The 23940-nt window shown below is 36.9% G+C and overlaps 1 protein-coding gene across 3 annotated transcripts in view; it reads left to right on the top strand.

Moving 5' to 3' along the window:
- LOC148823100 (uncharacterized) overlaps nt 1-23940 on the top strand; it is a 183937-nt gene that overhangs the window by 8674 nt on the left and 151323 nt on the right. For all 3 annotated transcript variants that reach the window (XM_088929757.1, XM_088929758.1, XM_088929759.1), the window contains exons 7-8: nt 765-881; nt 12673-12741. In XM_088929757.1, the coding sequence (XP_088785883.1) occupies nt 765-881; nt 12673-12741 (186 nt within the window). The remainder of the gene's footprint in view (nt 1-764; nt 882-12672; nt 12742-23940) is intronic.

Here is a 23940-nt window from a genome sequence, read left to right on the forward strand (position 1 = left end):
AATCATGGGATACAGCCTTTCTTAAAAGTCATGTAAACTCACGATTTATCTACTGGAGCTCTGTCAATACCAAATACAGTGCCACTAATTGGACCTTTAACAGCCATTTAGAAATGTATTTATATTTTTAATCTCTTATTTTATCATCCCTAGAGCTTCCTCTTCAGTGTTTTGTTTCTAAAGCCAACAGAGAAAATATATGTGCAAAAGCTGTGAATGCCCGCTTTAACCAAAAACCATTTTTTTCCATTACAAGGCATTTCTTTTTAATACTTTTATTTATTATAATATTTAAGAATAGTAATAATAACCTTTGAATTCGAGAAATTAGTCTGTTTTGAATAGAACCTCATAACGTATGACCATCTCCCTCAGAAGAAGATTTGTGATGAGCTTCATATTAACAACATAATACCACCACAATGCCCTTTAAGAGGCTACATAACATTGTTGTATTGCTGCAACATTCATAATCCCCCACGGCCATTTCTCCAAAATACATAAAGAGGTACAGACATTTTCATGCCAACACAGCCCTGATCCTAACCTTAACCATAACCTCATCTCCAGCCCTTATCCTACCCATGTCGTTTAGCCTAAAACACTACGTGAGAATGGTGGAGGAGGTTCTTTGGGAACATTTGTTAAGTTGCCTGAAGATAATGTAATTATGTCATGACTAAACGAAGGTATTAATGGTGCAAGGGTATTGAGAGGCAGCAAGCTGACAACAGGAGAGTTGAAATGGTGGTGTGTTTTTGCAGGAGGGGAAGGAGTTCCTAATGAGAAGTGTTGCCTTGTGGCTTCCCAGCCTGCGAAAGGATACCGAACCATCGTCAGGTGAAGCACAAGAAGAAACGGAGAACGCAGAAAGGATGCAGGTAAATGTACCGTCATCGGTTGGGTACAGTATTAGGGCATTATATGGGAGTTATATGTAATTATATTATATGGGAAATTTACCTAACTTTTCATTTCAAAGTCCTTCATAAATCTGTTGCATGTACAGATGTTAAGTAAAGAATATAAGACTAATTAATTAGAAAGGGCCACTGGAAAAAGTATTGTGTAGTTAATTTGACAAAGATTACTATTTAAACCATATATTTAACTGTACACACAGAACAGAACTGCTGTGCTAATATTTGTTACTGTTGTGTCATACTGTATAACGAAGGGCAGTGTTTCTTTCTTGCCTGTGTATTGCTTTGTTCAGTGTGCAGTCTTTGATGCCTTTTAATTATTCTCACTGTCTTAAAAATTAATTTGCAAGGACTCCAACTTTTCTCCTTCTAGGAAATTGCACACGCAGTAGTGTAGTGTGGCAAGAACCAAGCAGAGCATAAAGAGACTCATACTAGTTAATCATTACTGGAACTTGGTGAATTTACTTTTTTTTAAATGCCTCTTCGTATTTCCTTATAACTTCATGTCTGGTTCTATCGTTTGAGCATTGTCTGCAATCTAAAATAAAAAATCTGAAGCTTTGTACATTAATAATTGTCGAAGAAAACTCTTCACTCACGTTAGGTGTGGTTCAGCAGAATCCTTTATTCATTCGCATGGAGAGGTTACAGTCATACAGATTTCATACAGAAATACATTGTATTGTACATTGATTGTTTTTCTCTACAAATACTTCCTTGTATTTAACCACCTTATTCTTAAGAAACATACTTCTTTTTCACAAAAGGAAAGGTGAATTATCTAAATAGAAGGTGTGAAATTTAGGTAAACATTCTGTGGTTATAGCATTAGCGTCAAAACATCAAATAATGTGCCTTCAATTATTCTTTCATACTGTTGCTAGGTAAAAAAAGCATGTTAGCAAAGACAAATAGTTATTATCTTGTACACTTAAAAGGTAAATGCTAAAATTCACAATATCATTGAATGATTATTTGCTGGTATTACCTGGGTGTGTGAATGAAAGGTGACCTCCTGACCTGCAGAGAAACACTGAGATGAGTGGCACTCCCCTCCTATTCCCCAGAAGGCCAATAAACTCGTATAGGAGTGGGTTCTGTGGATTGGGACACATGGTTTATCCTAGAAGATGAACAGGAGACACTTTAGAGTCAAGTTTAATTCTTGTGGGTATTTCTCTCAGGTGACTGTAATGCTTAACTGTAGCTCAGCTGTTAGGAGCAGGCTGAATGTCATGCAGGCATGGACTATTATGATACAATGTGTTATCGTCTATATTTCATGAAGTTTATTTTTGGGGAAGACCCTGGAAATTGCAATTTCCCTGTATATTTTTATGATAAAAGTCATGCAGTCACATAAAAGCCTAACTTTTATTTGCATTATGTAGTGCTTCTTTTATGTACCCATCCCAGGTACTGGCCTTTGTACTCAAACTGAGTTGTTTCATTGTAATCAATCAAATTTTTCTTGCTGTAGTGAAAGAAAGTACATACTATAAGTCATGCTGAAATACCTTTTAATGATTAAATGATTAAAGAACTCTAATGCTGCTACCAATAACAGTTATAATAATTAGAAAAAAAAGAAACATCATCATTACTTCTTCATCAGAGCAAAAGAACAGAAACATATGAGTGGAGGCCATTTGGCCTGTATCATGTTCGATTGCCGGTAATTCATTGATCTGAGGATCTCATCGTGCCATCTTTTCAAAGCAACCAGAGTATCAGCTTCAGCAACATGGCTGAGTAGCTTGTTCCATACTCCCATGACCCTCTATGTAAAGAAAAAACTTGTCTCCTTCAGTATACTTCCCCAGGGTTAGCATTGGTAGCCCCTGGTTTGTGGTTCCCTGTTGATTACAATGTTGATTCCTTTTTGTTTCCATGCATTATCTAGAAGAGTAACAGGATACAACAACATAAACACTCCAGTCTTTTTCATAGGTGGCTTTTTGAAGCTCTGTGTCTCATGTAATTAGCCCTATGATGTAAGTGGACATTATATGAAAGCAGAAAAAAACAAACAAAAAATATGTAATTGGGATGTTTACAGTATGTCTTTAGTAATTTTTTGCTCCTTTCATATAATGGCCACTTGCATTATAGGGCTTATTGCATGAGAGACCCAGGTAAACGTACTGTTAAAGAACCAGAGGTTATTTTGTATGTTAACAGATGATGGCAGTATCACACTAACTTAAACACAACAATTTCTATATGCAGACAATTGTTCTTTTTCTTAAAAAGTATTTGATGTGACCAAAAACAAATAGGCATTTCTGATATATTACACGCACAGTAGGGGGAAAGGCTTTTATATTACAACTGATTAAATTTTTGGGTAGTGGGGCTGCATTCATATGTTGCTTCTACATCTAAGGCTGAAAATGCTATACATTTGTGAAATTGTTTATAAATTATTAGAATGTTTTATACAAAATTTCTAAAAGTGTTAATGCATATCGTATGTATCCATTTGTGTATGCATAGATAAGATTGTGTGGAACTAGTATAGTGTTCTCTCTACAGTTTAGGCATTTGCAGTGAGTTGCACATAAAATTATTAGTGCATGTGTATGTGTTAGTAGATTATTATTGTTAAAATCTAATGCCCATTAATACCCCTGGTGTGGGTGGTTACAAAAATAAAAAGTATAATTTGTATATAAAAACTACTTTTAAAGGCACTATATAAAAAAGATTATTATTTACATCATTTTATATAAGCAGACAAAATGACTGTATGTCTTGGAGTAATATTATGTAAAAATGGTAATGTTAATGGGGAACTGCAGTCCCAATTTCTCAGACCGGTTAATAAATCTCGGTAACAAAATAAATTATTTTAAGGTATCACAATTTTTTTTTTAAATTCCAAATTAAGCACAAAATTGTGAACTTTGTGAAAGTATTGGGAAGTCTCCGTGTTGTCAAAAACCCCTGGTGTTGTTAAGGACAAGAGTGCAAATTTGCAGGAATTGCGATGTGAAGCAGCCCTTCCTGCTCTCTAGTCACTGTAATTCCTAATGTAATGTACGAGCAAATAAGTACAGGTTTGCGGCAGAAATGTTCCAATGCGATTTGCTAACAAGTAAGTAGTATTTGTCAGCAAAGCCGTCTCAAAGTCAACAGCAATATTTCTGTCAGATTAAAAGATGTATTCACAAGCCTGCTTGTTTACAGTGTAAAGGGGACGCTTCATCTCACTGGAAGTTTTGATGCCTTGTTCTGAATGGCTGAACATAGAAATTCAATCTATTTTGTGATGTAAATGGGAGGTTTTACACATTACTGTATACAGTTTACTTAACCCTGAAATGTAAAAATCGCATTGTAGTTCCCCTTTAAGTAGCTGGGAATTGATATCTGATCTATGATTTAAAAAAAATACATTCACATAGGGAGTTTCTTGATCCCTCGCTGGTTTAAAGTTAATGAACCATCATAAGTCTCAGTAATATGGGAACGAACTGCTAATCTGTGTAGGAAATCTATATACTTCAAGAGTTCATGTCTGGAAGCCTTAACAAGAACATTCAGTTCTGAAGATTGCTGGCTAACCACACCGTGTATTGAGAATCACCATCACTTGAAATTTACTGCAGAAGCAGAATGAGCACCAAGGAGAAAGTGACAAATATTACACAGATTTTTGTAAAACGTACATAGAATTTTGTTTTCTTGCTTGGTGGTATTTTTTTTATTTTTTTGTTTGTGTATTCACTCTAATTTAACCATCATAAGCTGATGCCCACCATATAAAGCCAAAGGAATGAATTTTAGGCACACTTATGAACAAGCTGTTTGACAGGGTTGTGTTTTTGTATCGGAATCCCGAAAACGTGCAGTAAAGAAAAAAAGTTCATCGTAGGGATCAGACAGTTTGAGCAAATGTTGGATGGACCAGTGCACTCAGAGGGCCAGTAAATGAAAAAGCAAATGACATCAGACTCTTTATTAGCTTCAGTTTGTGTACTTCATCTCTTATTTCCATTCTCAGTTGGTAATACTTTCCATATTTGGCAGCCCCAATGTCCTGCCTCAATCCCACGGCCAAATCAAGCCAATACCTCACATTCTCTGTCTAACAGTTCCATTATTTGTCCATCAGTGAATTATCCATCGTCTTAGAACGGGGACAAAAAGACACCTGAAAAAAAGAAAAGAAGGGGATAAAAAAATCTCAAAAATCAAAAATCATTATCAAAAATCTCTTTGGTTATCAAAAATGATCAAATTATCAAATTTGGTTATCAAATTATTTTGGTATTGCGTGGAATTCTAAGAAAATAAATTCATTGTGGTTGTGTAAAAAATAATGGAGTAGCCCACATGGCTCCCTCCTTAGTCTGAATGTGTGCTTGTGTGTGGTTTAAATGACATGGCTGATTTTTAATCCGTCTGTCACTGATGGTAGATACAGCAATGATGACTTTTTGTTTGATGATTTGTTTTTTTCTTTGGTTATGATAACTACTGGATCACCGCAAGTGCAACAAGCGTGTTTTAAGAGACAGGCATGACTGGCTATTAGTGGCAATTGCGTGTAAAATATTTGGACTAATTTTTGAGTGACAGACCAAATTATCATTTAATTGTAATTCATACAGCTGTGTGAATCTTCCCCAAAAACCATGACAACCATTAATTTTCCAGCTCCAGTGGATAAGCACCTCGCTTATCCTGTGAAAAGAAAAGCCCGTAGCTGAAAAAATGTGAAATGGTTCAAACCGTAGTGGAATGGGAGCCTTATTGCCATCTCAGATGTACTTTACCAGAAGCCAGCTTACCCTGATGCACTTTATCTGCAGGAGATACCAGTCCACTGTGGAGCTGCGGAAACGGGGACAATTCAGAATATCTGAACCAAACTTGCCACCACTAGGAAGGAAACTAGAGCACCCAGAGTGAACCTGTCTGCACACAGGGAGACGGTGTAAATGCCACACACACAAATGGGCTTGGAATTCAACCCAGGAACTTATTTCGCCATGCTCCTCTCACAGGACAAGGCCTGGACCTTGCTAACTCCCAGTCCAGACTGCGGTGACTGCATTGATGAGATCCTAACTTCCTAGGCTTTGGCAAGCTCCACTTTTTTTTCTTCAGAATGGCTGGAGTGTTATATTGCATCACCTATTAACCTTTGAGATGAAAAGCCCCACTCGACACCTTCATTAAAGTCACATCTCCACACACCTTGTGCAGTGATTCATCAGATGGCATATTTTATTATGTTTTCAGGCACTGCTTTTCAGTGCTTTTCTCCCCCCTGAAAAACTCTTGAGGATATGAGCTTAAAATTTTGAACATGTTCTGCTTCTGTGGAGAGTTGTGTTCAGACAATTTCCTCTCTCATCAAAAACCGTTTTGAACACTAGGAGAATTCTTGTTGTTTTGAAGTATGCTGAGTTTCCATTTTCTTCTTAGTCTTTACTGAAGGTTTTGCCCCCGAGTGTTCTCCTGAAACAGTGGCATTTATTGTCCTGCGTGTCTCATCTTTCATCTTAATAACAGTGAACAGGTAGCAATGCAAGTCAAAAATTTTACTGCCTAGGACCTGCTATACATTAGTAACGGTGTGGCTTTTCATTTGGGTACATTTTAAGAACTTTCTCAGACTTGTTGGGCAGGTCACTCTGTCATGACTAATTGGCAACAAACTCACAAAATGTGCAAATAAATCAAAGGATATGCAAATATACAGGTTCATAAGTAATTATAGAGTATTTAGCCATTATTTGATTTGAGTCGGAGAAACTGTAGTACAGCAAACATAGTTTAGTATAGTCTTTTAGTAATCTTACCTGTACGGATGTGCAGTAAATTGTGCATTTCAACCTTTTGCTTGTATTGGAGCCCCTATAATACACACGGTTGTAAGAAATACTGTAAATCCAAACAAGTAAGTTGTTAAGTACAGATAAAGCTATCTTGGTTTCTAAAAGTACAACTACATTTATCATTGTTTTATATACTTTTACGTTTTAGTACGAGGTATAACTGTAAGGAGCAGGAAATGTAAGGAGGAAATCTTGTAGTAAATCTTGATGTTGACACTCGCTTATGTTGTAAAATACTGTGGTGCATTACTATTGAACTTTTTCCTGGGTATGGGTTTTGCCTGATATTAAAAAGTGTTCTCTGTTGCTTTTTAATGTGCAAATGTATCATGCATCATCTTTTCTTCCATATCATCTGTAAAAAAAACAAACTACTACAGTTACATGCAAATATATGTTTACATTTTCAAATAATCTTTTCTAGATATGGATAAGGCTTTACATTTGTTCTTAAAACCATGCTTCTTATTGGAACTGAGGACAGGGATGCACTCTTTGACTTGTTTCCAAGCACGGAAATCACTATCATGCGGCATTTGCTTTTTAAATAGGCTTTTATGTTGCTGAAATGAAAACAAGGACAGCTTTTTAAAAAGTGGCTGTTAGCAGAAGCTTCATGACTTTGGTTTTCACAAATTGCAGAAGGGCAAAGGACCTCACAAAACATAAATGTGGAAATGGGCTTAGTGTACTGGAGAGTGTAGTTATAGCAGCTGCTCTCCACTTTAACTTTAAACGTTTCTCTCAGAATTGTTACCTTTGACTTTCTGCACTTAAGGGGTATAGAAGTATATACAGAAGTGATGGACAATGAAACTGCATCACCATATATTATTATATAATATATTATATACCATATACCATATATAATATATAATATACCATATATTACTTGTAAATTAAACAATCTGGATTGCAATAACTGCTACCCACAGACTTTTCACAGTTGTTGAGTGGTTGTTTCATCCAAATACCGACCTTGTGATAGGTTGGATAATTGCCTGAGAAGCATTATTCCTCGGGACAGCAAAATGACCTCAAGTCTTGTGATTTCACAAAAGAATACCGGGGTCTGTCAAGTTAAATTTGACAGAATATTTTGAAGATTCTGTATAAATTGCCATTCAAAAAAAAGAGTTTTCTAAATTAACATAAGAAAACCTAAAAATATGGGAGTGTGGAACAAGCTCCACAGCCATGTCAGTACCCTGCCTTCTTTCAAGAAATGTCCCTTGGATTAATTAACTAGTAAATACCCAAACGAGCTAGATGAGCCAAATGGCTTTCTCTCATTTGTAAACTTTATGTTCTTGACCATTCCCTGCTAGAGCAATTAAGATTGGTTGCTGTTGGCATGATCAGAGGTAGCCTGTCAGTGAGAGATGTTGCCCAGAGAATTGTTCTGCTTCAACAATTAGCAGATTAGTCCAGAGAAAGCAGGAAATTGGCTCTGTGAGAGACATGCAATGCCGTGAAAGGTCACCACAACGTCTGATCCATCTGCATAATCGTTTTCAGACTGCATTGACTACAGCACAAAAAATTACAGGATGGATTAACCCATGCATCAGTCAAATGGCTTACTGTAGATTTCCTTCTGCATAAAAATGATGTGCATGCTCGGGGGAGAGCTCAGGAGTGTCGTTGACAACTGAGAGATGAAATCAGTGCGTTCTGTGAGCCAGAGAAGACACGAAGTGGTAGGAGTGACAGGTTGAGTGTTTTATGCTGTTTTGCCCTTGGCTTACCCAATGGAAGACAGTGTATGTGAAGAGTTTGTGGTAGCACTACATTGTTAAAGCCAACTGATGAGGTTTTGGCAGTGTGACAATGCGAGGAGAAAACACCTTTTACATGGGGGGCGGGGTCCATTGATGCAGACCAAGAGTAAATTTGCTGATCAGCGATACATCGACAAAGTCCTTCAGTCCACTGGTTTCCCATTCTTGATGGGCAATACAGAAGTGTTGATTTTCTAGCAGAACTACGCATCAACACACAGACCTAGGATTACAATGGAGGAACTTCACAGAAACATTGCTGAAGTCTTGGTGTGGACATCTTTCCTTCCTGACCTGAGCCCAACAGCGCATCTGTGGGACCAGTTTTTATACCATCCGTAAGAGACAATCACAGTGGGCCAGCATTCAACAGCTGGCTGCAGCTGCATAGCAAGAATGGAGAACCATCTCACAGAATTCTGTACAGAGGCTGATCAGGTCTATGGGTCAATGTCATTCTGATTCTGTTAATGTTCAGCAATCCTTTTATTTTGACACTGTCATTCTTAAAACCTGACCCATTGATATATTTAATTTATTTGAACACATTCATAAGACATGAACGTTGCAGTTCTTTTGTACATCAGTGTAGTTATGCGGATGTATGACACGTTATTTTTGTGTTTCCAAAATACTATAATACTGTTAATCACACAATTGATTAATGGATACTGTAGAAGAGTGCATCATAAAAGAACTGTCGTCTCCTAATACCTACAAGAACTGTCAGGCCTACTGTCATTTGTTTTAAAATTGGCATTTTTCAAGTGTGTCTGGGCATCTCCATAGGAGCAGAGATACCTAATTGGGAGCACATTTTAGCTTAAATCAGGAGAAAACTCAAGATGTTCACTAAATGAGAACAATTTCTGTTCTGCAAGAGGAGGCTGTAGCCAGCAGTATGGAATACAGATTCCAATCTGTCATTTTGATCCCTCGCCCTGCTCTCTGTTCACTTCTAATGACTCAGCGTTGAAATTCCTATATCTCTTTTCCACTGGAACTAGAGGTACTGAGACTATTCTGCTGACAGTTTGCTGAGCGAGGTCTATACCAAGCTGTGAAACTCATAACACATCTGAATAGTACTTGGAGCCAAGGCAGGCTGTAGTTGGGTTGTTCATGTTTGTTATTACACTTGTTTTTCATCTTTATGATTCAGTAGCACTTGAGAAAGGCAGCATGATCTACAGGGAGTCAAGAGTACTGAAGCATTTGTTTGAGATTGTTTGCTATTCTGTTTGTGATCCAAATAAACAAGGTCAAAGAAGTTATATCAATACTGATGTAGAGTGACACAGAATCCATGATAAAATGATTAATTAATAGGCTCCACCCTGTAATATTAATGCTGCCGAGAACTAAAGTAAAGTTCAAAAGTTAAAGTTCAAGTTTATTGTCATTATACTCATACACAGGTATATGGTATAGCAAAATGCTATTTAGGTAGTTCTCAGACAGTAAGTAGTACAAAAACAAACAACAATACAATTTTATAAGAAAAGAAAGACAGAGACAACAGGCAATGTGCAAAACTAAACAGGAAACAGGTATTGTGCAAAACAATATCAGTTGTGCAAAATTGTACATCAACAGAATGAAATAAAGGATAGAAAATTATGGGGAGTGAACTTTTTGACATGTGAGGTAGAGGTTGATGTTTTTGAATTTTAATAAAGAGAGAAGGCACTGTAAGGGTTCAGCTCGTGGGTGAGAGAGGCTGGGAGTTTAATAGTTTGAAACTGTCTCTGAGTCTGGTAGTCCAGGTCCGGATGCTCTGGTACCATTTTCCAGATGGTAGAGGGTCGAACAGTCTGTTGCTGGGGTGTGTGTGGTCCTTGATAATGCTTAGAGCTTTTCTCAAGCACGAAGTAATATTGTTCTTCTGGAGAAAGTACTGATACACTGTTAAAAAAAAAAATGAGCACTTATAACTGCCACAAAATCACAAAGTTATCGAGAAAACAAAACAATATTTTTTTTATTCCCAGGTGCATTTCAATAAACAGATATAACTGGTAAATTGGCAGTTGTGTTGTCATGTCTGCTTCAACATACAAATGAATGCAGGGAGGCATTTTTCTCTTGATAAATGGGGCGTATCGGTCCCTTTCTGTGTGATTTTGATTTCCAGGTTTGCCATTTAACAGATTAAGCCTCCTCATCACTTGAACCAAGTCAACTCGCTGGCTAAAGAGGTGATTAAGCGCCTGTGTAATAGTCAAAATCACTGGAGTGTGTCACGGTCACTCATGAAAAAACCTTTGATCAATATCTAAATTTTATATACTTTGTTTTATCCAAAATAGTGTTTTTTCTCTGGTGTTTATTATAGCTGCATTTGTGTTGAAAGCCTGTGATAGCATCAGAATACTTAATCAAGAATCTTATCAAGGTTCTTAAATTTGCGAGCACTGATACAATGACCAAAACAATAGACAAGACGACTTAAAATGGGTATAATTACCTGTATATAACCAATAACAAGCCACCAGTCACATTTTGTCAACAGCCATGCAGATGATGAAATGCTAAACTTGAATAAGATTTCATATTAAAACAATGTATCAATGTTGCAGTGAATATTTTCAGACTGTTTAGTTAAATGTTTTTCAGACTGTACGTTGAAAAGGTTACACAGGAGATCAAGCATATTACAATTGGCATGAAGACTATTAGTAGATTGGACACTGAGGAAGTTTGAACTGTTGGACCTACAGCATTGCTATGGAATTTGTACCCTCCGGGTGATGTCAGTTGTATTGACTCTTTTTAGTAAAGCGGTCTTGCAATGTTTCCCAGTGGGAAAGCTGAATCTAGGCACTGTAAACAGTCAACAGGCTTGGAAAGAAATTTGGCAGAGTCTGTGCTGAGATGACGGAAAGCAGCGTGTCAAGCAAAGTTTAAGATTGATAGAAACAGTCAATGGCCTTGGCATTCTCGTGTGTGAAGATGACACATCTCTTATTTACTGAGCCACAGAAATTTCAAATTCAATTTATTGGCTGTATTGTTCGGGTATGTTTCTAATTAAAAAAAAAAATCACAGCATTCCTTTTGTTTATTCTCTTAATTATGAGCTCCACATACTTGCAGCATGGTTTACAGATTGTGTGGTAATTATTAACCCTAATCGATGTGTAATTTATTAATTTATTAAGATGGAAGATTTTTTTCCCCAAAGAGACTGCATTCTAAGCTCACCATCTATTTTCCTTAAGATCTGCAAGCTACACCAGCATTCTAATTACAGCTGAAGCTCCCAGCCAGTTGTCTCCAATCATGCTCCAAATGAAAAAGAGATGAAATACTAGAAGTTAATATTTCAATTATTTTCCAGCCAAGAAATTCAGGCCTGTGTACTTTTATAGATGTCAAGAATGAAACACTTTGTTTTCTGTACTACTGTGTCCAGACTATAAACTGGCAAGGTTAGATATTTTTACTCTGTCTCAGCCTTGCTGAATTGGTAGCACAGATGTACTGCTGTTGTTAAATGCTTGTTTTCCTCTGGACTGTCTGTTTTACTTCTTGCTGATCATGGTTATGTCCCTTTCCTGAAAGAGTAATTTTATCTAGGACCTACACCTGTACTGGTCAATTGTCAGACGCTCAATCTCTCTCGCTTTTAACAAATCACTGACATTTTCTTTTCAGCTCCTAACAACATCATAATGTTTTCTTATGTCCCAATTGCTACCCCCTGTAATGTTGCGTTATCATCTTCATTTAAGGTAATTTGTTTTTCTACACATTTTTCTTCTCTTTGCGATCTGTTTTGTGTATCTTGTAAGCTAAAAAAATGTGCACCTTTTTGTTTCTTTCTCTTTCTCAAATATATGAACAAATGTGGATGTTCAAATTCTCATTTTCTCAGATTCTCACGTATCTATAATATACGTACACTACTTATATAGGTTTATTACCTTTAACCATGCAACATTAAGTATCCATGCTGTTCCACAATATGTGTGTTTTTTCGCATTGGGCTGTAACAGCTGTATTTCTATGTAAAAACATTCAAAAAATTCTGTCCTGGAAATTAATTGGAAATTCATGTAATCAATATAACAGAAGTTTATTGTAAAAAAAAGAGATTTTTTTTTTCTTTTCTAGAATGAGATTCCACCATATGAATCCAGGATAACCACTGCCAAGCTGCTAATTGAAGCCGAGGAATATGAGGTATGATTGCTGCTGCTTTTTTCCTTTGATGGCATGTTTTATTAATTACTATAGAAAACAAGTCATTGTCCTCTAAAATAATGAAGCTGCTGACTTTACGTACATCATTTTTATTTTTTTGTGTCTCATAATTTTGGGGGTTGTAAATTTATGATAAGATGTTTAAAACTTCGCTCTGGTGGGTTGAAGGTTGAAGCGGAAGCTTTTTGTCGCTGATGAAAATGAAGAAATAATAGAGATGTCCTAATTACGTTTTTCAGAATACATTAAAAAATGAAGGTGGTTCTCTGTCTGGTATTTTAGTGCTGCTTCACTTTATAAGCTATAATGATGGCTGTCCAAAAGGACTATTTTAGTTTTTAAAAAGGAAAGAAATGCATTGTCAAAGCAGCACCAATAAAGCCTTATAAAATACAATGTTCAAGAAAGTCAAAGTGCTGGACATGATGTACTTCTGACAAGTAGGAGGGGGTGAGGAATACACAGTTGTACAATATGTGTAGTAATTTGTATTCCTTTAAATGTCACTAGCTGGGATTTTCTTGTAAAAAATAAATCAGACTATGCCTCCTCCACAGGCAGGGAACACATGAAAAGTGGCAGGCACTGCTATGTCTGATAAATGCATTGAAGTCAGGTAGTCTGCCATGCTGGCCACAAACTAAAAAGAGATAAAAACTGCATTAGCCGAGGTAGGTGACTAATGTGGTAACAGATGTTCAATCAAATAAGGATGTCATTTTGTTAACTAATTTCTTTAAACTCTGTTGTAATACATAATTAGGCTGTGCTATAAAAAAAGTAATCTGCATTTTACAGGGGGGTTTTAAAACAATTTTTATGTGCCATTTATACATACTTTTATTTTTTTTTATGTTTTACCTTCACAAAAGCAACACATATCCTGACTGGCACTGGGTCTACCTTTTTCTTGTTGGGTCTCCCAGTACCTCTCCAACACAGAGTTTTCAATAACACTCCCTTTTGTTTCCTGAAGATTCTTCTGTTTATCTAATTTCTGTTGGTCACCTGGGCTAGTCCCAATTTCTGTGCGCTAGAGTTTCACGCTTGTCTCTTATTGCTGCTCTGCCCATGTCTTTGTTATCCTAGTAGAATATAGAGAGCCTGGGGAACAGAGACTAAACTGACTGATAGGCTGGCTTGATTCATTTTTTTTCCCTTCGTTGAGGACAGAAGGTGAAAAGAAAGTGGTTGATGCATTATTTAAACTGTGTTATTTCAAATGACAAACAGAATTTCACAGGAGTCTTGTAATATTTATTTCACTCGCTGTCAACTGGTCTGATGTAAAAGGCCTTTAGGGCTCCTTAGCATTTGCTAGTTTTTAGTCTGGGGCAGTACCTCATGCAGTGCTTTCATTTATCAGACAGCAGCTTAAAGGTGAGCTTGGAGCACAGTGTTGTGTGCACACTTACTCTGTTCTTAGGAAAACTAAAGCAGTTAAACAGAAGGGTTTACAAATTTATCTTTGTTTAGAAAATTACAGCCCTGACTGTCTAAGAGTTATTCTCCAAAGGAATGCTAGGCTAACTGTCATTAACTGAATGTTGGGCTGGTGGTGTTGGTTAATCAAGTCAGCTTAGAAAGGACGGCAAAGAGCTGTATAAGTGCAACATCCCGCCATTTAGTTACGGGAGCCTTCCCTCTTGTTCAGATTTATGGCTCCTTGCCGTTGTACAGCAGTACCTGTCATTATCAAAACTGAAGGACGAATTCTAACTGGTGAAGTTAATATTCTCCAAGTTCACAGGACTACAAAAATTAATATAGCATCCCGGGGCAGGGCTGCTTGCATGAGTCAGACAACCTCAGAGCTTAATGAGAAATCAGGAATGCAAAGGGCAGAGGTCACTTTAGATGCCCTCTTGGAGGACTTGATAAAGCAAATGGCATTTGTCAGATAATAAAGCAGCCTGAGATTGCTCATCGTTTGGCAAAGTCCTCATTTGGTTTGAGGACAATTTTCTAATAATAATTTCTAATAAAGTAATAATAAGTAAGTTGCAGGAATAGTCTCAGTTGGACCGAGATTGATCCAGGCATCAGTCATAGTTGGCAGGGGGAAATAGTTTTGACTTAATCTCTAATAGGATATAACATTTCAGGGGCGTACTCTTAAATTTGGGATTGCTTAGCAGGTGGCTGGCTAAAGTAAGAAAAAACCTAGGAGCAAACAGGCTTTGAAATGATTAGATTGATGACATGTTTAGAACAGTGAATTGAACATACTATACTTTGCTGTATTAAGAAGTTGTTTGAAAGAAACTCTTACTGCCATTTAAATAATGTGTTTTGGGGGTCTGTTTTTTTTATCAGAAGTATATCTACAAATTATCCTCTTCAGCTTATAGACCTGCTGCTGTGTAAACTGCTTTTGGCTAAAATATTGTTTTCATTGATTCTCATGAAAAGAGCAATTAATCCCTCACAAATACTGCCATTATAAGAAGTAATACAGTATGATGTTGGAGGAAAATAGCTTTGTGTAAAGCTGCTGTTTGATTAATTAAAGATAAACCCGATCAAAATGTAAGAGTTGTTCTCAAAAGGAATGCTAGGTTTGATAAGTTGTTTATTTGTGAAGAAAGTCAGCATCATGGAACTGTGAATTTGAAAGTTATAATTCATGTGTGAGGTGCTAAGCATAACTTCAAGGCTTCCTGCTGTATTCTTGTCTCCATGCTGTGACAATATACTGTATGACGGGTATCTTCTATTGTTAATTGACAAATCTAATTGTCAATTAAGGAAATTATAACTTATTTCCAGTATCTTTTTGTTTGGTTGGGGCTGTAATTTAAAGACTGTTTTTTAAGACTTCTTTTGGAAAATTACATCATATTAGGCAAATTGGTTACTGGAACCCTGCATTGTGCTCCAATTAGAATGGGCAGTTTTTATTACCTGAAGAATTGTGTTAATTGATTGAATTACTGCTGCTAGGAATGCAACTGCTCCTGCTACTACTGATCTCCTGGGAAATGTACTGCACTGACTTTTATTAGTATCTGATTGAATTTCTGTGTGAACAGAGGAGTGAACCTTTACAACTTATGGCAGCATTCATGATCCCAGAACTACATACTTGCTATAGTCAGATGTATCTTAATATTAAGTAACAGACATACTCCTGCACATGCCCAGTTTTTCAGCTGCAGTTGTGCAATTTCACTGGGGCAGTGAATCATTTTGGTTTCTGCTTTGGCAGTTTCTCACCTCTTCAGACAAATGTTTTACCCTTGACAGAAATCTGGATTTGTTGTCTCAGAAAACATTTCAAATGAAGGTGCTGCTGTGTTTGTGCTGAGTCAATTCTCTTTTTAGGCTGGGAATATTGTAATAAATGATTTAGGTCTGCAAGTTTGCTGCAAGAATAATTTGCTGTATGACTTCTGTTTTATTCATCACTATGGAATTCAGTCTCTGTGTGAGATTTGTATAGATTATTAACATGGGGAGAAACCCCATGGGTCCTTGTCTGTAGTCTCTGTGTTAGAGTTCACCTTTCTCTTTGACATGCCTATGATATAGAACTTTTTTTGTAAAAATAAAGACCAGTTCTGAATTTATATAGTACCACAGCTTTCTGTCGTACATGTTTATGTTATTCCAAAAAAAGCCTTTGCTTTAAAAAATTGAATGTATTTATTCTGCTTACAGACTAGTTTGGGAGGGTAGAAACTACTTGGCATTTTGCAGTCTTTAATCCATTCTTATCAGAATATTCAGATTCTTGATCACTACACCACAAGGTAAACTACACTTGAGCGGTCAGTATGAAGTGTTGTAGTAGCTAATCCATCACATTTACCAACGTAATCTTAGTTGACTCTTTATCAGGTGTTCCTCGTTATTAGCTTCATTTGTTACTCCCTACGCATCCATTTAGTGAAAAGGCTAATTTTTGTAGTACACAATACAGATCTATCAGGATCTATTAACTGTTATCTTAAAATAAAATGGCTGCGATTTCAGTAGAATATGACTATAGAATTGTTTCTGCCTAAAGAAGGAAAATTACAGAGTGAAAAGAACAGCATGTAAGACTGCCGATGCAGGTAAAATGGCAACATCTCTTTTTCTATATTATCCAAAGTATGCCGATAGTTTCACTCGCTTCCCAGATTTATTGAATTTATTGTAAAGTGAGTTAAGCTGATTCTGATATATGTTCTGAAACCTGTGCCTCCATATTCTTAATGAATGTCCTTGTTAATGTTTTAACTGGAAAGATTCTGCGTGTTTTCACTTGAAATAAAGATGAAAGCAACACACTTCAGATACTTTTCTGATCCTGAAAAGGAATGCATTTTTATTACCTTTAATTTCAAGTCGTTTTCTAATCGCTTGTTATTTTAATATTTTAAGATCTGGAAACACAACAGTAGTGGTGTACTTCTTAGTGCTGTAGCAGTAGTTGCATGTACAGAAAGAATGAAGAGACAGCAAATTCCGCTTGATTTGAAAAGCTGGAATACAATTCCCAGAGGATGACTTATAGTATTCCAGTACATTAGTTGCTTCTATTAAGTTGATAATCTAGTGTCGCAGTTACTAACTTCAACATAAAAAGTGAAGTACTACAGTGTGGGTGGGTAGCTGCGTCAGCATGCATAGGCTGCAAAGCAACAAGTAATAGGTTTATTCCATGCTGAAAAGAGAAGAAAGAAAACACATGGTTTCAGTCGTGGAGCCTTCTTCGGGTGTGAAGATTGCGTACTACAGTACAGTGTAGGCTGTTTCTGAATACATGCTTTTCCGATACCTGCTGTATACAGTGTAAGTGCCACCACTTTCTTGGTTATGAAACAGTGCATGCTCAGTTACAATTCTTTTTACAAATTTCAGAAGAAAGTAAGCAGAAATAATGGTAGGAAGATGATTATGTTTGTGCCTCTGATGTGTTGACCTTGAGTGTTTTTCCACATTTCCAATGATTATGTGTGTGTTGGCTCTTCAGGAAGTAATGAGAGGCGGAAGATTGCAGTCATCTGTTTATTTATTTAGGTAATGCAGAAATATTTGAGGTTTGAAATGCCACTGCTAACACACAGGACTTCTGTAGAAGAGACAAATATGCCTGTAAGTCACACATGGATTTTGATATAAAGGACAGAAAAGATTAACTTAGTACTTAGGTTGTGTACCCGAGAATGTAAATGAAAACAATGATTTTACACAGTTCAGCTTGATTAAATATGACTAATGTTAAAGTTAAAGGTAAATGTTATGATGCCTTAAACAGACCACTCCTTATTGAAATATGTGACTTTCAAAATACTCTCCTAAATATTATAATTAGAATATACTGTATCTTTCATCAGGTCACAAAAGAAGTGGTATGAATGGTAGTCTTAAGAACATAAGATCAGTTACAAACAAGAGAAGGTCATGTGTTGTAGCTTTTTTAGCTGTTTTATTTCAGTAGCTACTTAATCCAAGTATTTTATCAATGCCCTTCTTGAAGGGAAAGATGTCTGAACAATATGTTTGGAGAACGTCTCCATACTAAAACAACCCACTGTGTAAAAACGTGCCTTGTCACCTCTGGTTCATGTTTCCCTGTAGATTCACTATCTGGGCCTTTAGGGATTTTGAATCCCTGAATCACGTCTCTCGTGATTGATGAAGGAGTTCAAGCAAAGAAAACCTGTAGTCTGTCTCTGATCACTTGACTGATTTTTGAGTATTAGAAACAGATATTTTGAAGAGCATGCTCAGTAAGGCCTGTGTGAGCTTTTGGTTCATTAGATGAGCAGAGATGTTCTGGGAGTGTTTTGTAAGACACCACCTGAAAGTTTTTAACATTAGAAAAAATAAAATGTTTAAGTCATTTCTTTTCATGAGTGTGTTTGCTGGTCAGTACAAGAAAAAGAGATGCGCTGATCTTAAGGTAATTGTAGGTGGTTGTGTGAAACCCTCTAACTCATAAAAATAATAATTCACACTTTCCATATGTAGCTTGAATTAGAATTCTTCATTGTTGTAGCACCTCCAGAAAGAGAGGCTGGAAAGTAAAAGTATGCATATATAGACAATCATTTTGGGAAGAGTTGCAATAATAACGCGTTTTTCTTTGCATCCCTTGTATACATGTAGTTCTTAATACCCCAGAAAGATAGCTTTAATGGCCTCACAGCTTGTGAGTCTTGAGTTCAGTTTTGGCTTGGGTTGCTGTCTGTGTGGAATCCACATTGTCTTTCTGTGGTCTCGTAATGTTTCTGCCAGGTTCTCCAGATTCCTCCCACTTTCCGTGTTAATGGGCATCCCTCATTCGGCAATTCTCAGCCGGCATTTTATTTCTATCACACAAAAGAGATAAAAAAACACTAAATAAAATATTATATATGCACATTCCTCTTGTGTAACAGGAGCATCATGTTGCACGTTAGGTGTTAACACATGAGACAGAGGCAGAGCTTTAAAGCTGCACTCATGGGAATCATGCGTGATACAAGTGTGGTTTTACACTTTTCACAGTCAGGAAGAATGTAGAACTTCTGGGAGTTTTTCGGCTTTGTCACTTCATGCTAGGATATAACAACTGTGTACTTTGAGGCAAGCTCGGATTAAACACTGAAATAAAATGCTTCTCTATCATTAATGATAACGTGCTCGGACCGGTGATGTGAATGCGCGTGTGTGGGAAGGTGGAAAATGTCCCATAAAATGTTTGTATTTATTTGAGGGTGCTGTAGGACAGGAAAGATTGAGACAGTGCTTTAAACTGACACCTGTGTGCAAGTCCTCCCCAGGGTGTATTGTGCACTGTGTCTCTCTAGGGTGCATCCTGGCTGTGCCCATTGTGGACTGTGGATAGATGATTTTGCTATTTGTTCAGTATATTCCTGTGGACTTATCCGGGGAAAAAAATTGCAAATTAACAGTACAGTAGCCTCTTGAGTATGTTTTTTTAATTGATACTTCCCTATATTGGATAGATACAAGGTCTTTTTAATTCTGGACATTTGCCAAACAGTTTTGGTGATTTGTAAACTGGGTTTTCTTAAATAAGTACAATGAATGTCAATGATTTAATTTCAACCTTCACAGTTTGATGCTTGGTTTTGTCCATTATTTAAGATACCATTTTGATAACTGAATGAAAGGCAACATAACACTTTTGGGAAAAGTATTGAGTGTCTTATACTGATGTATCAAATCATTTTTCATAGAAAAACATCTCCTACATTTTGCCTGTAAAGTTCAGCTGCTCACAAAGTTCCTTTTCTTGCATGCATTTGTCCTTCAGTGTGTTTCAGTGGCTCGCAGTGGCTTGTTATCCCTTCCCTAAGCCGGCAGGTCTACTGCTGTTCATCTTGAGTCTCTAAGACAACCTCACCAACCCATTTTAACAGGAAACCTGCAGCAGGGATAAATTAAAGAAAATGATTTTGTCTTGACGCCTTTGAGAATCGGCGCTTCTACGGTTGCCTTCCAATTTCACATGTTCCCACTGTGTGTGCTGCCTTGATCGATTCCTGACATGGAGCCTGATCAGACACATCCGGCGTTCTTAGACCCTGACAGATGCCTGATTACTATCAGGTTCAACATCACCTACCAACTGATAGAGGCTTTGTCACAGGATCATGTGCTCTGGAGCCAGGCATCCTGCTGTGGAGATTGGAGCCGTGGGCCTGTGATGGCCTCCTTGTTTGACTCCTCGTGCTGAGTTCAGAAGGTAACCGCCTGGGTCTGCCTTCCCCAGCTGGGACACCTGACTGTGTCTTGCGTTCTATCTTAATGCACAGCATATAAGCTGCCTACTGTGGCAAGGGTTGTAGATGGTCTCTGATGGCTTGCTTGTTTGGCTTTTAGCACTGACTTCTGAGGAACGTGCTGTGCTGGGCAAACGCTGGTGCCTCCTCCCTGCTGTGGTAAATCTGCCTTAGAAAAAGATAGCATGTTGACCAAATGAGGCAGATTAACCTTTGGTTCAATATGGAATTTGTAATTTCCTGAAAATGTAGAGCGTGGTGGTGGAAGGCAGGAGGTAGTCAACGTTCTAGTGGAAATTAGTTTGGAATTATAGCTTTGTGAATGCTGTATAAAAATTGTTGTGCTACAAATTAGCTACAAAAATAGTTTATTGTATGTTTTATGTTGTAATGTTGCATTTTGTTTTCATTTCTATTTACTGATGATAGTTTGTGCTATGGTAAAACAATTATTTGAAGTACATTGTCTCCAGGACAAAGCTGAATACATAAAATCCAAAAATTAGCTTTGTAACCGAGTACTTAGTAATTTTGTTATTGAAGGAAATGATCACGAATTACCTGGCCTAATGTGATAACAATGATCATTTCATCTACATAAACTACAAAAATCCAAATCTAGTTTTTAAACAGGGACAGATGTCACCATATACACGTTATTAATTACAGTCATATTGCTTATTTTATCCTAAATGATGCCAAATTGCCTTGCATGTAGGAGGTGTTTGCTTTATCCTTCACTAACGTACCACACCCTCTGGAGTTATAGGAGGCAGCCATTTTGCGTTAGCAGCCCGACTGCTACCTCAAAGGTGGAAAAACTGCTGAACCATTGAATTTATTGAATTAAGGGAGAGACATTAGGTTGGGCAGAATGTGTAAGCCTAGAGTGGAATTTAGATAGGATGCTGGGGTGACACCTTACTGTTATGAAGAATGCCTTGTGATCTGCAATGTAATGACCCAGTGGTCAGTTTCTCTGTTTAATGTTTGAGATGGAAAACAGCTGCATTGAATGAGCTATTTATTCTTTCTACAAGAACTAACACCACTTGTGTGACATCTTTTAGTCCAGGCTGGATGATAGGAGAGTGTAGTGGCCAGCATTATGTAATCTGAGCTGAGTATCTGACCCTGATTGTATTGTTTATATTGTTTGAATACTTTATTTTGTAATGGATGGATTGCAGAAGATTTGACATAAAGTATAAAACAATTGCAAAATATAAATGAGAAGCACACCTTCATTCAAAAGCTGAAGCAAAGTATAACATTTTTGAAAAACTGTCCATCACAGTTATCAAGAGAAATTCCATGACTGTTGGTAAGAACTGAGTGTCTTTTTCATTTTTTAAAATGGCTCCTAAAGTCTTTCATTTTCTAGCCATTCAAGGTTTACAGACCAAGGCTGTTCTGTTTTAAGATGCCTTTATTGAGGAGATTATCTGTGTATGTGCGGAGTTGTAAAGAATCATACAGGCTAGCACTGTATTAAGGATGTTTCCAGAAGTCTCTGGATGATTATATGGTAGCTCAACAGTTGATGAGAAAAGCAGATACTAGGTTCTTTTTTGTGCTGATCAAATTCCTATTAATGTTCTCCTTAAAATACCAAGCACAAAAGGGCCTCATGGCCTTTGTGATCTAAGCCACCTGATTTATTTATGAAATGGGGAAAGATCAAGATGCTTTCCTGGCAGGAAAAAAAAGGTTATTCAACTGAAAGATTGGCTTAGTGCTTGAGAGAAATGTACCTGTAAAATATTCCCTGGGGTTAGTTTTCTTTCTTTCAGCAACAATAGGAAATTAATACTTCAGTTTTAACCTAGTTGTCAGAATATTCATGCTATTAGAGTTTTATAAGGAATGTGTTCAAGATGGTATAGGACAAAGAACTCTTCCAGTTATTCCTTGAAATACTGAAGAAGTGAACCCCACATCACACCACAAGGTTTTCACCATTAATAAAGCTGGGAAGTCTGCAAGATGAATTGTTTTACTGATATATGGCTGCACATTCATTTGCAGAGTATGTGTACATAGACTGTATGCTTGCATGGTTAGAACTGACTGATTGCTGTCACTTTCCCTTTGCTGTTTTTGAAATGATTTTTAAAAACCACCACACTGCCTTGAGATCACTGGTTACTTTCATTCAGTATGGTAATGCAATGATTGTACATTGGTTGATGTCCTTTTCCATGTTAGTGCACAAGTAATATGTCTGTAATTACTGTAGCAGAATAATACTGTTTTAATCATGTTGTTATCCTGAATTCCGTATTTACTAGAAGTGTTTGAATTTCTTCCCAATATGTAAACTAAGTTTGCTTTCATAAAATCCCTTTCAAACCTATGTAGCAAAAAGTGCACTTCATTAGAAATTAATAATATTCTTTAAAAAATATTCTCTTGTTTTTTATATTCGTCTTCTATTTATGTAATGTTTCTTTTCTGTTCAGATGTTTACCAGTCTATAAGTAGCCTATTTACAATAGATGATATCTCACTTAGCCCTAACAATGACATCCTTTTTGATCTTGAAATGTTGAGTATCTTTCTTTGCTATATAGTAATGAAGCAAAGCTAGGAAAGTGTTTTGGACTGTAGCCTGCCATGTTTGAAAGAATCTGATATGCCAGGTAGTCCTATGATGTATGTTTTAGCAGGAGTGAATTTACAAAACAATAGCAAGATTGTCAACTTTCATAGCAAAGGTGAAAGATTAGAATTTTACAAGCTGTCTGAACATCATACATAATACACCCTTATAAAAAATAAGGTTAAGTCTGAGTGAAAGATGATACATAAATCATCAAGATGAAATGATAATGCTGTTTAGTGAAAGCTACTGTATCTTGACGTGTAGTACAAAAACAGACAATGCTACACTAACAGATGTAAATCACCAAGTAGTGTTTCACAAGATTTTAAGGAGAATTATTTATGAATTGGAATGACTCACTGGGACTCAGCAGAGCAGTCCAGTAGGTAGACTTCTTTTCTTCATCCATCAGCTTTTCTCTTTGATCATTATTAGCATGTTTCTAAAATTACTGACATGCGATAATCTTCCCACCATACATAATCAGAACCTTTTACTGCTACTGGTGATTTATGAGACTGATGCTTTCATTCAATGCAATTGTTCCTACTTGTTGTTCCTACAACAGCAGTGGCCCACTTCAGATTTGAAACCACACCCTTCCGGTGACAGGTCCAGAGCACCACTATTCCCCAATTAAGTTTCTCCAATGTTACTTTCTTTAGGGGTTCATATTCTCTTCGAAATGGTTGGAGACAATGCTATGCTAACCACTGTGCCACCCCACCACCCACCACTGGTGTAAAGTCTTTGTAAAATCCGTCAATGTGTAGGTCACATTTCTCATGCTGTGTTGCAGAGGAGAACGTACTGTAAGGAACCTTTGAATACTTTCTTGACAGCCGCTGGGGC

The sequence above is a fragment of the Atractosteus spatula genome, chromosome 12 (assembly GCF_055471065.1).
Source record: "Atractosteus spatula isolate fAtrSpa1 chromosome 12, fAtrSpa1.hap1, whole genome shotgun sequence".
Classification (NCBI taxonomy): Eukaryota; Metazoa; Chordata; class Actinopteri; order Semionotiformes; family Lepisosteidae; genus Atractosteus; species Atractosteus spatula.